This window comes from Panthera uncia, chromosome B1, assembly GCF_023721935.1.
Source record: "Panthera uncia isolate 11264 chromosome B1, Puncia_PCG_1.0, whole genome shotgun sequence".
NCBI lineage: Eukaryota > Metazoa > Chordata > Mammalia > Carnivora > Felidae > Panthera > Panthera uncia.
The window spans coordinates 167877053-167890446 of NC_064811.1; the positions used below are offsets into that span (position 1 = coordinate 167877053).

At 37.8% G+C, this 13394-nt stretch overlaps 1 protein-coding gene across 1 annotated transcript in view; it reads left to right on the forward strand.

Moving 5' to 3' along the window:
* The window catches only part of ADAM7 (ADAM metallopeptidase domain 7), a 65984-nt gene that overhangs the window by 35657 nt on the left and 16933 nt on the right, over positions 1 to 13394 (forward strand). Inside the window, exons 9-15 of the mRNA XM_049630083.1 lie at positions 2644 to 2813; positions 5361 to 5445; positions 6817 to 6947; positions 8550 to 8724; positions 10629 to 10718; positions 11734 to 11929; positions 12346 to 12448. Of these exons, the coding sequence (XP_049486040.1) occupies positions 2644 to 2813; positions 5361 to 5445; positions 6817 to 6947; positions 8550 to 8724; positions 10629 to 10718; positions 11734 to 11929; positions 12346 to 12448 (950 nt within the window). The remainder of the gene's footprint in view (positions 1 to 2643; positions 2814 to 5360; positions 5446 to 6816; positions 6948 to 8549; positions 8725 to 10628; positions 10719 to 11733; positions 11930 to 12345; positions 12449 to 13394) is intronic.

Genomic DNA, 13394 nt, shown 5'->3' on the forward strand with positions numbered 1-13394 from the left:
TATATAGTTATATATATAGTTATATATATATAGTTATATATATATAGTTATATATACATAGTTATTTATATTTATATTTATATATATATATATAGTTATATAGTTATATAGTTATATCTTCTTGATATATTGACCACTTTATTATTGACTAATGCCCTTAGTTTAAAATCTACTTTGTTGGATATAAATATAGCTACAACTACTTGTCTTTTCTTTCTTTCTTTCTTTCTTTCTTTCTTTCTTTCTCCTTCTAGTTACCATTTGCTTGAAATGTCTTTTTCCATTCCTTCCCTCTTAGTGTATGTGTGTCTGTAGGGCTAATGTGTCTTGTATGCTATATATTGTTGTATTTTGCTTTTTTATCCATTCATCCACCCTATGTCTTTCAGATTGAAGAATTTAATTTGTTTACATTTAAAGTAATTATTGATAGGTAAGAACCTAATATTGCCACTTTGTTTATTGTTTTCTGGTTGTTTTGTAGATCCATTTTTCCCTATTTCTTATCCTACTGTCTTTTTTTTGTGTTTTGATATCTTTAGTATCAGTACACTTTGACTTCTTTATTGTATTCCTTTGTATAATTGCCAGAAAAATTTCCCTTGTGGTTATCATGAGGTTTACATAAGATATCAAACTTATCACATCCTGATTTAACCTGATAACAACTTAGAATTCATGTACTTTGCACTTCTCCTTTTTCTCCTTACATGTTAGATTCCTGCTGTTATAATTTACATGGTTTTTAAATATTTTGTAACAAATAGCATTGTGCACATTGTACTTATGGGTTTTTTTTTTTGCTATGTTCATTTTTTTAGCTTTTAAACTAGAGTCGTGAATTATATACCACTATTACCAAATTGCAGAATCTAACAATGACTATACATTTACCATTACAAATGAGATTTATCAACAAAAACTTTTTAGGCCAAGAGAGGATGTAATATCAAAATAACTGTCAACTAAAAATACTATGACTGGTAAAGCTGTCCTTCAGTAATGGAGAGATAAAAACTTTCTTGAACAAACAAAAGCTGAGGAAGAGAGCTCATTACCACCAGACCTGCCTTACAAAAAATGCTAAAGAGATTTCTTTGAGTGGAAGAAAAGGAATGCTAATTAAAATCATAAAAAAACAAAATGATAACATTAATCTCTTACATAATTAAGAGTCTCTTATGGTTTGCCTCTCTCTTTTTCCTTTCCCCAGTGTTCACCTGTTTTGTTTCTTAAATTCTATATGAGTTAAATCATTGTATTTGTCTTTCTCTGACCGACTTACTTCACTTAGCATAATACACTCTAACTCCATCCACATCATTGCAAATGGCAAGACTTCATTCTTTTTGATGGCTGAGTAACACTCCATTATATACCATATCTTCTTTATCCATGAATATGGATACGCTTCGTAGTAACGATTGCATCCTCTACTAATTCTGTGAGCTCTCCATTCAGTTTCTTATTCATTCTTTCTTTCAATCTACTTTGTATTGGCTGCTATATATAGTTTTTGTCTCAAAATCCTCATAATGTGTACTAAAACTTTATGTTCTTTTGTGATGACATCAAACTATCTGCCAGCTTAGAGTTTACAAAAGCAAATGGGAATAGGGGTGAGAAGGCTTATGGGCTATAGCAATTTGTGCCTGTTTTGAGCAATCTCCAGTAAGATTTCTCAGACTACAAAGTAGTTCCAAAAATCAAACAAAATATGGCAGCTAAGCTATTGGTCTTTGAAAATCATTATCAACCTTCTAATCTGCCGTAGAACCAGCTAATGACTTAAATGGAGAGATAAATAAGGTACATTTATTCCTCTGTGTGTCACTGTTAGTGAATTCACATAGGTCAGTTATAATCTCAGAGCCTTAATAAATTATTTATTCTAGGCACATCTTGAGCCCAGTGTCTGTAAAGTTTATGACAGCTCAAAGGGAATCTGATTTATTTATTGTTTTTAATGTTTATCTTTTGAGAGAGAGAGAGTGTGTGTGCAAGTGGGAGAAGGGCAAAGAGAGAGAGGGAGACACAGAATCCGAAGCAGGCTCCAGGCTCTGAGCTGTTAGCACAGAGCCCGATGTGGGGCTAGAACCTGCTAGCTGTGAGATCATGACCTGAGCTGAAGTCGGACGTTCAACAGACTGAGCCACCCAGAGGTGCCAAGGGAATATGATTTTTTAGTCAAGTGTCTTTGTTGGTCATGATAATTCACCCAGGATTCTGGCCAATTTACTCTACATTCTGTTGCAAAATAACCATTTGTAAAATAAGGCCTGTGCTTTTTGTTGATGTACCTCACATATTTTGTTTTGTTTTGTTTTATAAAACGTTTATTTATTTCTGAGACAGAGAGAGACAGAGCATGAGTGGGGGAGGGGTAGAAAGAGAGAGGGAGACCAAGATTCCGAAGCAGGCTCCAGGCTCTGAGCTGTCAGCACAGAGCCCGACTCGGGGTTCAAACCCACAGACTGCGAGATCATGACCTGAGCCGAAGTTGGACACTCAACTGACTGAGCCACCCAGGCACCCCTGTACCTCACATGTTAAAAGTACTTATTTTAATATAAAGGAATATAGTAACGATGAAGGATCCTTCTGTAACTTGACTCTGTGAAAACTTACTTCCCCTTTGAACAGATTTATAAAACCATGGACATTCATGTGACATTGGTTGGCCTTGAAATGTGGACAAATGGAGATAAAATAGACATAGATTCAAACATGGAAAATACCTTATTGCGTTTCTCAAGTTGGCAAGAAATATTCCTTAAAAAAAGGAATAATTTTGATCACGTTCTGTTACTCAGGTATGTAAGTTCTCTATTTTCCTGTGTAACTTAGGTGGATTATAAAAAAAAGAAAATAAAACAAATGAACAGCAACCAAATACTTTTTAAAACAATTGACTTTTGCATAGTACACAGTGACAAAACGTTATGTCTAGCCATGCGTAAAATTTCTAAGTGAACTTTTTCATATTCTTTCTTTCTAGTATTGGTTAATACTAGAAAGTAAACATATGATATATTTCCAATTCTGGGCAGGGTTGAAAATGTCATTAGGTAAGCAATGTACTTTTAGAATTGATTCACTTATCAACATCCAACACTAACTCCTTCCATGTTATGTCATTCCAATGCGCCACCAAAACCAACCTTTCCGGTGGAAAAGAATATCCTCATTCCCTGGATATTTTCCCTCAACAGAGTGTCCCTATCCAGTGACTAGCCTCTCAAGAGCATCTCTTCTGCTGTTAAAGATGACAAATAACTAATCTATCACAGCGTTAATATTCCTAAGTAAAGGTTGGGATTTACGTACAGTACTACATCATTCTTTAAAGCGGGGTGGGGGGCATTTTTATCATATTTTTGTAATTCAAAATACCTATCACACTACTCAGCCTATAAGAAAATGATAAATAATTGTGGAGCCGAACTGATCTTCACCTTGTGTTAACCATAGTCCTGTTATCCTAATTAAATTACGAAAACACACCTTTGGAGCAATGGAATCTTTCGGCAATTCTTCTGGTGCCCTTACGGCTACTATGTATATAACCATGGTACCCACTTGACCCACTTCATTTTCCTATAATAGCAGTGCTTCTCCTAAGGTCTGTGGATGGCCTATAAATGTGCTTCCCGGCATCACATAAGTGTTAACTTTCAGTTTGAACTCAGAACAGTGAACCTTCCAAAGCCTATAGTTGGAGTCCAGCTCTTTGGCAGATTGATGAGAGTGTAATGCACCTCCAAAATAATATCAGTTCTGATTTTTATATCTGGAATGGCCCCCCAGCACACATCTGCAGGGGGTCGTAGTTGTACCTGACTTGGACTCAGAGATTCATGCACCAGTTTGCCCTAAAATTACAGAGGTTAAAGTAAAATATCACCATGACCTTTGTTGTGGGCAAGATTAATCTCTTTGCCTATTTCTTGGGCCTGTGTTTTAAAATAATAAATTAGTCTAGAAATATTTACATGGCTGTAAACGGAAAACTTTGCTTTCCTCAATGTCTCTTATCCTGAGAAGTAGCTTCTTACGCCAATAGTACGTCTGCAAATACGGAGATGAGAAAAGGGCTACTAAATGTCTAACCGGACATCATATTTGAGACTTCTTATGTGTTGAGCTTCTTGGACGTCTTTTTGCCTATGTTCACAGAAAACCAGAAAGGATGAGACAATATATACAGCATTATCATGGTGTGACTTTTGTTCTTAAGTGACCTTGAGCAAAATCAGACCGTGCGCGCTCTGATGCTTTGTTTCCATAGGCGGTGTTCTTCCAAGATCTCCAGAGTCTAGCGAGACCAGAATTCTAAGTTCTTCCAAGATGTGTAGCCAAACACTGAGACTACAATGTACAACATTTCGAAAGCAAAGAAAGAAATAGAGCATGTTTCTTTTTTGATCTTCTTGGTCAAAAAAGTTAAAGATTAAAGATGGTCGTCTAGCCTGACCACCTTCCTTGTATTTGAACCTTCTTAATTAAATTCCACGTGTGGTCCTCCAGCTCATGATCACTGTCCTTAAAGTGGTTCAACTCTAAATGTTCTTGAAAGCATATCAGGTCTGGATTCCCTTAACATACACAACTACATCTGTCTTTTTAGGTAATCCAAGAATAGTTCACGTGACAACTTTTTAAAATATTTGATTATAGGGGCGCCTGGGTGGCTCAGTCGGTTGGGCGTCCGACTTCGGCTCAGGTCATGATCTCGCGGTCCGTGAGTTCGAGCCCCGCGTCGGGCTCTGGGCTGACGGCTCAGAGCCTGGAGCCTGTTTCGGATTCTGTGTCTCCCTCTCTCTCTGACCCTCCCCTGCTCGTGCTGTGTCTCTCTCTGTCTCAAAAATAAATAAATGTTAAAAAAAATTTTTAAATATTTGATTATAGCTATCAAGTCCTCTATGAATTTCTATGGTTGATGGAAATTTTCTAAAAATTTTCAACTATAGCTAATTAATTAGTCATGGTGTTGAGTCTACTCACTGTGTTGTATTTTTCCCTCCAAACATTTTTTAGCTTAATTGTTTGGTCTTTTAAGTGGTTTTATCCAAAGCTGAGTATAGAGTAAGCCATGGAAAATTGGACTCTCACCATATTATGTTTTTAGAAAGTACATTTTTTAAGACTTCAACTTTGGACTGTACTGTTTCAATGCCTCTAGTATAGCACAGGTTTTAAATGAGCTTAATAACAACTAAGATCATCCTCAATTCTAGACCTCTAGAACAAAAGGCACTTTTATGTGCAAAGGTACTAGCATTGTGAGGGTTCGTAGCAATTCAATCTTTGTGTTAAACTATGACCTCAGACTGAAGAGTGTATTTGCACCTTGTTTCCAGTGGGAAGTGGCTCTACACAAATGCACAAGGAATTTCTTATCCAGGGGGTATATGCCTGCCCTATTATTCCTCCAGTGTCGTTAAGGTAGGCTGTGTTTTATTGATGTTATGTTACTTAATCAAAAAGTTTGAATTAAACTTTTGTAAATTTTCTGCATCCCACTGAAGAGAACACGCATGCATTCTGTCATATATTCCCACCAAGATATGTCATGATGAAGCTGTTATGTTTCTTTTATCAAATCAGAAAATAATCTTTTATAAAAACTATAGATGAACAATGAAAGTAAACGAGTGTTGTTCAGAGCTTAAAAGAACACCACACACAAATGAACATACAAAAACTAAGAAAGCTTTTTGGCATATTAAATATAATGTGTCTTTATTTACAAGGACACATAAAGTGCACAAAACTTGATGGCTGAGTTAGCAAGTGATAATTGTTTTCGTGCTGAAAAGGGAGTGCATAAACCATTTAAAATAGCATAGCAAGACAACCTTGCAATTCATTTTCAGGAAGAATAAGGCCTTCAAACTGCTGACTTATCTATTTTATCTGATATTTTTCCCAAGTCACTAAGCTTCTAGTAAATGGTGTCCAAGTAATCTTATTTCAGTCTTATTAAGACCTTGAAATTAAAACCTAGTACATGATCTATTTCTTAAATGGATATTTTTATGATTATGCCTTGACTCCGGTATTTTAATAACACAAATTCTGCATAGTGGAGTCCGTCTAATCTAACACAGGCTGTTGCCACTCCAATTATGGCATTACAACTCGTCCAGAACACATTATAAATTTCAAATGAGTGCAATGAGATAGCCAAATTAGAGGAATTTTACCTTTACAGTAGCCTAATATCCCACTCCTTTCTGGAAATTAATTTTTTAGTCATTAATATAGAGATAAAAACATGAAATAGAGCTAAAACACAGGTAACAATCAACCCTTCCTGGGATTTCAAATCACTGAATTTCTGGGTTTTTTCATAGCAGAAACTTCCTCCGCAATGATCACACAACATTGTTGTGCAGTGTATGACTGTACTTGGAAAACATGAACCTCGCATATTTATTTTTACCCTCTTTGAATATCTAGTATATAAAAGGCAAATCAATAATGTTTATTGTATTGTGTACGACATTAGCTTATCATTTTTAGCTATTTGTAAGAATGAGTTTATAGAAATCCAACAATGACTATTGCTGTGCCACAAAAAAAGAATTTCAAAATGCTAGTGTTAGAGACACTCAGAAGGTCGTTTGTCCAACATCATTATATAATTAAAGGACCCGAGGGCAAGACAGGGAGATAACTAAGTCCATGGCCTCTCAGATAAGTACTACTTAACCAGAAGCTAGAAACTGGGTCTCAACCAATAGTTCAAAACACTATGTACTAGAGTGCATTATCTTATAGAAATTTCTGATGCACATCTTTTCTTGGCCTTAGGATCTTTTACCTGACCTAAATGTAGTCGCAAGCAGAATTGCACATCAGCTGGGGCATAGCCTTGGGATGAAGCATAATGATTACCCGTGTACTTGTACTTTTGAGAGATGCGTGATGGATCACGGTGGAAGGTGAGGCTCAAACCATGCAGAGAAGACATTTAGATATTTTGCAACTGGCTCTTGATTAGATCTCCATATTATTATGTGAAAATTTTCCTAATATATTCCGTAAATTCTCTTACAAAACCAGCCGTGATAAGCTTCCCTTTGGGGTCTAAATCTTATCAGTTGGTAGTGTCTGTCCTAGTGATACAGTGAGAGAAAATTTAAAACTCCATCTGAGCGTACTACAAAAGTATGCAATGATTAATTAGTAAATTGCACTAAGGTGCATAGGGGAGGGATACACTCAATGTGCCTCGTTTTATCATCTTTGTTATGAACTCTAATTTCCTCCTTCAAATCTTTACTCACATGTTATTCTCAGCCAAGCCTCCCCCAGCCACTTGATCCAATTGTTCAATCCTGTCTCCTCATAACACCCTGTCGGGAATTATCTATCCCCTCTTCTTTGCATTCCCCCCCATTCTTAGTATTAATCACTATTTAATATAGTCTATGCTTTAGCTATTTAGCTTGCTTATTATTTTATTTTTCCAATAAATTATAAACTTCATGAAGGCAGAGGGTTTTGTCTGCTTCGTTCACAAATAGTGAACAAATAGATGAAATATATCACACTATCTAGAAAAGTCCCAGATACACTCTGTAAATAGTTACAGAATATAGGACTGTATATCCTGTGTATATATATATATATATATATCCCTTCATCATGCTGTGAATTACGTGCATCCAGGTCCTAAACCTTACATGTCTTGGAATTCCTTCACAGAATGCATTGCATATAAGAAAAGTGTTTGCTGATGATGGTCAGTGCTTCTATATATTCATTAAATGAAGTAAAATAGTGAAAGCCCCAAATTACGGTGACTGGCACAGAATAAGAACTAAGTAACTGACAGCTGATTTTATATCGTTATCTACATAATTAGTAGTGTTTTTCAGAACCCCACCATCCCAAAGTAATGCATTTAAGGCTCAAAAAGTACATCTGTACCCAATCATTGTGTCAATAATGGCAAGGGAGTCAAAACAAGAGGAAGACAGAAGGGAGGTGAATATCAGTTTTGTGAATCTTTAAACTTTTCAGAAGTATAGTGCATTCCTAGGATGTGTGAGATGTTACCAAATGAATCCTTTGTTTCAACAAATGTTTACAGAGACCTACTCTGTACCAGACACGGAGTTAAACTAGCGCTTATTGGAAAAGAAGAAGAAGATCTATTTCTTGCTTTGAGAAGCTTGTAATCTTGCATGAATGATAAACAATTATATAGATGATGGCAAGAGGCACAAGCAAAAAGTGATACGGGGCAGCAAGTCATTCAGTCTAAACTGTGGGCTTCAGGGAGGACTTTCTGGAGGAGATATAGTCCGAGTATTTTCACCAGAATGGCATGTATTGCCTGTTTCAATAGACATTGTCTATTATAAAAGCCCAGTTGCTACTCTCTTACACCACTAAGGCAAGAGTAGGAGAAGTAAATGGACTTTTAGAGTTGATCGTTTATATTTATTCTTTCTAAATCCCTCATAAAACCTTCATAGCTGTTCCACCAGTATGCATGGATAAAATTAATCTTTATTTTTCGCTCCTCTAAACTCTAGCATTCCGGCACTAAAATTCAGTAAATGCAACAGAATTCGGTACCTGCAACACGTGAAGGATTACAATCCGACGTGCCTGTTCAATGTCCCATTTTCTGATAAGCTAAGTGATTACCCGTATTGTGGAAACAAGAAGTTGGACGAAGGAGAAGAGTGCGACTGTGGCCCTGTTCAGGTATTTGCAAATGATGTTGTGTTTAAATTACAAAGTTTGTGCTCAGCTAGAACCTAGGCAGGTAAGTAGCCTTTAATCAACCATATTTCTTGCAAAGTGTTAAATAATGTGTTTCTTTGTCTCATTTTGAAACAAGTTATTGGCGTAGCCTCATTGCAAGGCATCTTACCAAGTCATGAATTACGCATAATGATCTTGCTGGAGACCCACAGTATCACATTTGCCTCGTTTATATATTAATTGGCTCTTCTTGTGAGAAAACCCCCTAGATGTCATTAAGTCTGATCTCATGCCCAGTAGGAATGTGTTCTCCACAGTCAGTCAATTGAGTTTTACTCAGGACCTTAGGAAGCTTGTCTATATCCCAGTTGGACAGTTCATGTGATAGAAAACTTGGTCTTAATTGAGCAGAAACCTTCTAACCTTCCACATATTTATTACAGCCTTGGTCTCTGGAACACTTAGAAGAAGATTTAAGACAAATGTTTGAGTCATTCTTTTTTTTTTTTTAATTAAAAAAAAATATCTATTTTGAGAGAGAACGAGAGAGAGCACGAGTGGGGAAAGGGCAGAGAGAGACGGAGACAGAGAATCCCAAGCAGGCTCCATGCCGTCAGCTCACAGCCGGATGTGGGGCTCAAACTTACGAACCTTGAGATCGTGAACTGAGCTGAAAGCGAGAGTTGAAGTCTTAACCAACTGAGCCACCCAGGTGCCCCTAGAGTAATTCTTAATCTGCTTTTCTCCAACATAGAGGCTATTTTGGTTGAGAGCTTATCATGTAGGTATGAGTCCTAAACAGTTACTTCTCAAGTTATGTGTATGTATATCACCTGGGGATGTTGTTAATTGTGGATTTTCTAATTCAGGAGGCCTGAAGTGAGGCAGAGATCCTTTATTCCTAACAACCACCAAGGTCACGTTGATACCACTGGACTGAAGACCGTATTTGTGGTCCACACACTTTAGGCACTCTACAGTTCAAAATAAATCTAATTGTGTGGCGAACCAGAGACTGCATGATCGGAGTGGGGACAGTGACATGTCCAGAGTTTTCAAATGTCTCACCTTAAATGTGAAGAGGCTCTTAACTTTGGAAATTGATGCGTCTGCCCGTGCCTGTTCTTTAAAATAGTTCTACAGTTTTATTCTAACATATGAAGTGCTATCCATGACAGGATGCAGATAATTTCTTTTGCAATTAAAAAAAAAAAAATTTAACGTTTATTTCTTTTTGAGACAGAGAGAGACAGAGCATGAACCGGGGAGGGTCAGAGAGAGGGAGACACAGAATCTGAAACAGGCTCCAGGCTCTGAGCTGTCGGCACAGAGCCCGACGGCGGGGCTCGAACTCACGGACCGCGAGATCATGACCTGAGCCAAAGTCGGCCGCTTAACCGACTGAGCCACCCAGGCGCCCCTTCTTTTGCAATTTTAATTTCGTTGGAGGAGACAGGGCCTAAGTGTCCATGAGTTTTTGATGAAACGTTAACAACAGCAACAAAATCCAGCCTGAAATACTTAGCATCTTGAGAAAAATGTTAAATTATGTCTTCAGAAGTTCTATTATTTCATATTAAACCTTTAGTATAAAGCAGTAGCAGGACCCTTCCTTCCAAAGAGTGGAAAGGAAAATGGAAGGTCAGAAGCTTTGGGCTTTGTACCCTGCCAGGGAATATGCACTGAGTGTGGAGTACTGAATGGCCAAACAGGAAGGAAACAAAGTAAAAGTCCCAAAGACCAGTTACAAGGAATCGTCTTCACATACATGTCATAACCAAGGATAATGCATTTGCATTTCAAACCGAAAGACAAGTAACGATATGTTATATACACGCACAGCTTATTAAACGGGAGCCTAACTACCAACCCATTTCCGATCTTTAACTTTTGCTTGTTGCCAGGAGTGCAGCAATCCTTGCTGTGATGCAAACAAATGTGTGTTGAAGCCAGGATTTACTTGTGCCGAAGGAGAATGTTGTGAATCTTGTCAGGTAAGGACCTTTGCTAAGACTGGGTTCTCCGTTTTCAGTTTATTAAGGATACAGAGGACCACAGAATTGTCTGTCCATTACTAGTTACATTACTAATCCCAGATTAGGGTTATGCTTGCTTGGCCCCAATAAAGCTTCTTCTGAGATGTTCTGGCAGCTTCTTCTGAGATGTTCTGGCGTCTAAGTCCTGGCAGTGATCTATGGTCTGGGGAATGAAGAAGCAGGTATCATATGGTCTGTTAGGAATAGAATTATATGCTCAACATTACTCTTGTTCTTGGCCAACCTTTACGAAATCATTACCAACCTGTTTAACCTCAGCTTGGGTGTCATTCTAACAACAGTGAAATAGAAGGGAAAAGGATTATACTGGGATTTAAAAGTGGGGAATAACTAGTACATGCAGATCTATTCCCAGAAAGGGCAATCAGAAGTCCAAATGACTCTGTCCAAAGGTTTAATGACATTTCTTTCACCCACTATGTTCGGAACTCACAAAGGAAAGGAAACATGTCTTCTTTATCTTCAAATCTTTCTAGAACTCATCGCAATTCAGTGCTTATTGAATGGCTGAATAAGAGAATATTTTCATGCATTTTCCTCCAGCAATGAGTCAGGGCACTTTTCTAGTTCATACGGAGAGATCTGATTTCTTGGGAGTGGAGATGCCTCATTATAGATACAGGCAGGAGGGGGTCCTGGTTGTGTGTGTGCTGGGGACAGAATGTACCAGAGCAAGATGAGCAGAGCACTTGCTCACCTCTCCATTTTATGTCCTTTCTGGTTCTGCCCAATGCTGTTCTAACCATCCTGTCACTCCTGAAATTACATAAGCACCAAGGCATTTACAAATGATAACAATTCTCAGTGGAATGGAGAAGAAAGTCACGATCCAACCTTCAAACTTTTTTTTTTTTTTTACGATAAATTAAATGGGTCAACCCTCCCCTACTGACTTAACCTTAAGCTACCTGAATGTGCCCAAGATTTAGTCTTCTTTGTTTTTCTTCAACAGATGAAAAAATCAGGGTCCATGTGCAGGCCAGCAAAAGATGAATGTGATTTTCCTGAAGTGTGCACGGGCCACTCTTCTGCATGCCCTATGGACAAATTCCAAGTAAATGGCGTTCCTTGCAAGAATGCAAAAGGTTACTGCTTCATGGGGAAATGCCCCACCCGGGATGATCAGTGCTCTGAACTCTTTGATAACGGTGAGAGACGATTACCGCAAATGGCTGATAACGATAATAGCCATTATTTCTATTATTATCCTGTAAAAATGTATGGGCAAGATTGAAGATAACGCCGTTTGTGGCATTCTTCCCAGATATCACCTAGAATCTCTCTGGATATTACCTTTAATATTAGTTGATATTACCGTTAACGTTAATTAACTGCCTCGGTATGTGGGTTAAGGTATGTTTGTTACTTTTTTTTATATCCCCACTCTGCCGTAAAATATCTTCCTGATGCAATAGGATAGTTTTAAAGCAATTTATTTATCCCATTCTGCCTCAGCGCCCCGTGATACTGACATTTCAATTAAATTAGAAAAATAAGGTATTTTGTGATGTATAACATTCATGTTTTTATTGCGTTACTTTAATCATACTACTTTGGATCCTAGAGATGAAAGACAGTTCTGATCTCTGCTATGAGATGAATAAAAAGGGAAATAGATTTGGATACTGCAAAAATAAGGAAAACGGATTAATTCCCTGCGAAGAGAAGTAAGTACCACGTAAAGAAAAGCAAGTGCTTTCTAAGAGTGTTTTTGTGAAATCAGAACCAGAATGGCTCTTGTTCTGGCAGCTGCTAACCTCTTTTGATTGAGATTAGGAAGAAAGGGAGTGAGGCAGCAAGGACACATCCCTGGCAGTGGAACCGGCATTTATGTACTGTAGTTATGAGCTGGAGGTCGTGGAATATAAGGAAGGAAGATGGGCAAGAGTTAAAATTCCTAGGAAAGAAAGGGAAGAAGAGAAGCTGCAAAAAATAGGAAAGAGCAAACAGGAGGAGGAGGAGGAAAGTAAAGTGGGAAGGGGTGGAAAGAAGCAGAAAGAAGGAAGCGAGTGAAGCCATATCGAGAAAGAAACGTAGAACTTGAAACTGGAAGGAAGGGGAGAAGTGAACGATCTGATTTTAAAAACCATGAGCTGTGTCATTCTTCCAGACTTGTTACGCTCAGAAAGGCTTTTTTTTTTCTTTATGTGCCACAGAGGGATATGGACTGAAAACAAACGATAAAAGACTTAGGTTGAGTTTCACTTTGCTCCTAAATATACTAGGTGAAACTGGGCGATCCCTTAACCTCCTCTTCCTTCCAATTGTTGCCCAATCTGTCAAATGGGTGTTATAATAATAGCAAAGTCATAGGTTTGCTGTGAGAATTAACTGGGTGCTCTGTGCCACAAAGAGATTCGAATGTCTTGATTAACATTATGCTAACTCAAATGACTAATAGGAAATATTCTTCTGGAAACGTGAGCTAGTGTTGATTTGTGACAATCACAGAGATCTAAAGAAATACGATCGTTCTGCATCACAGTTCCCAGAGTCAGGACTGTGACTGTCCAACCTTTCATCCCGCCTCTCTCGGTGCTTCGGCAGCCCACTGATAAGCCTGGGTCTAGAGAAAAGTTACCAAACTGCTTCACTGCTGGTCTCGTCTCTATG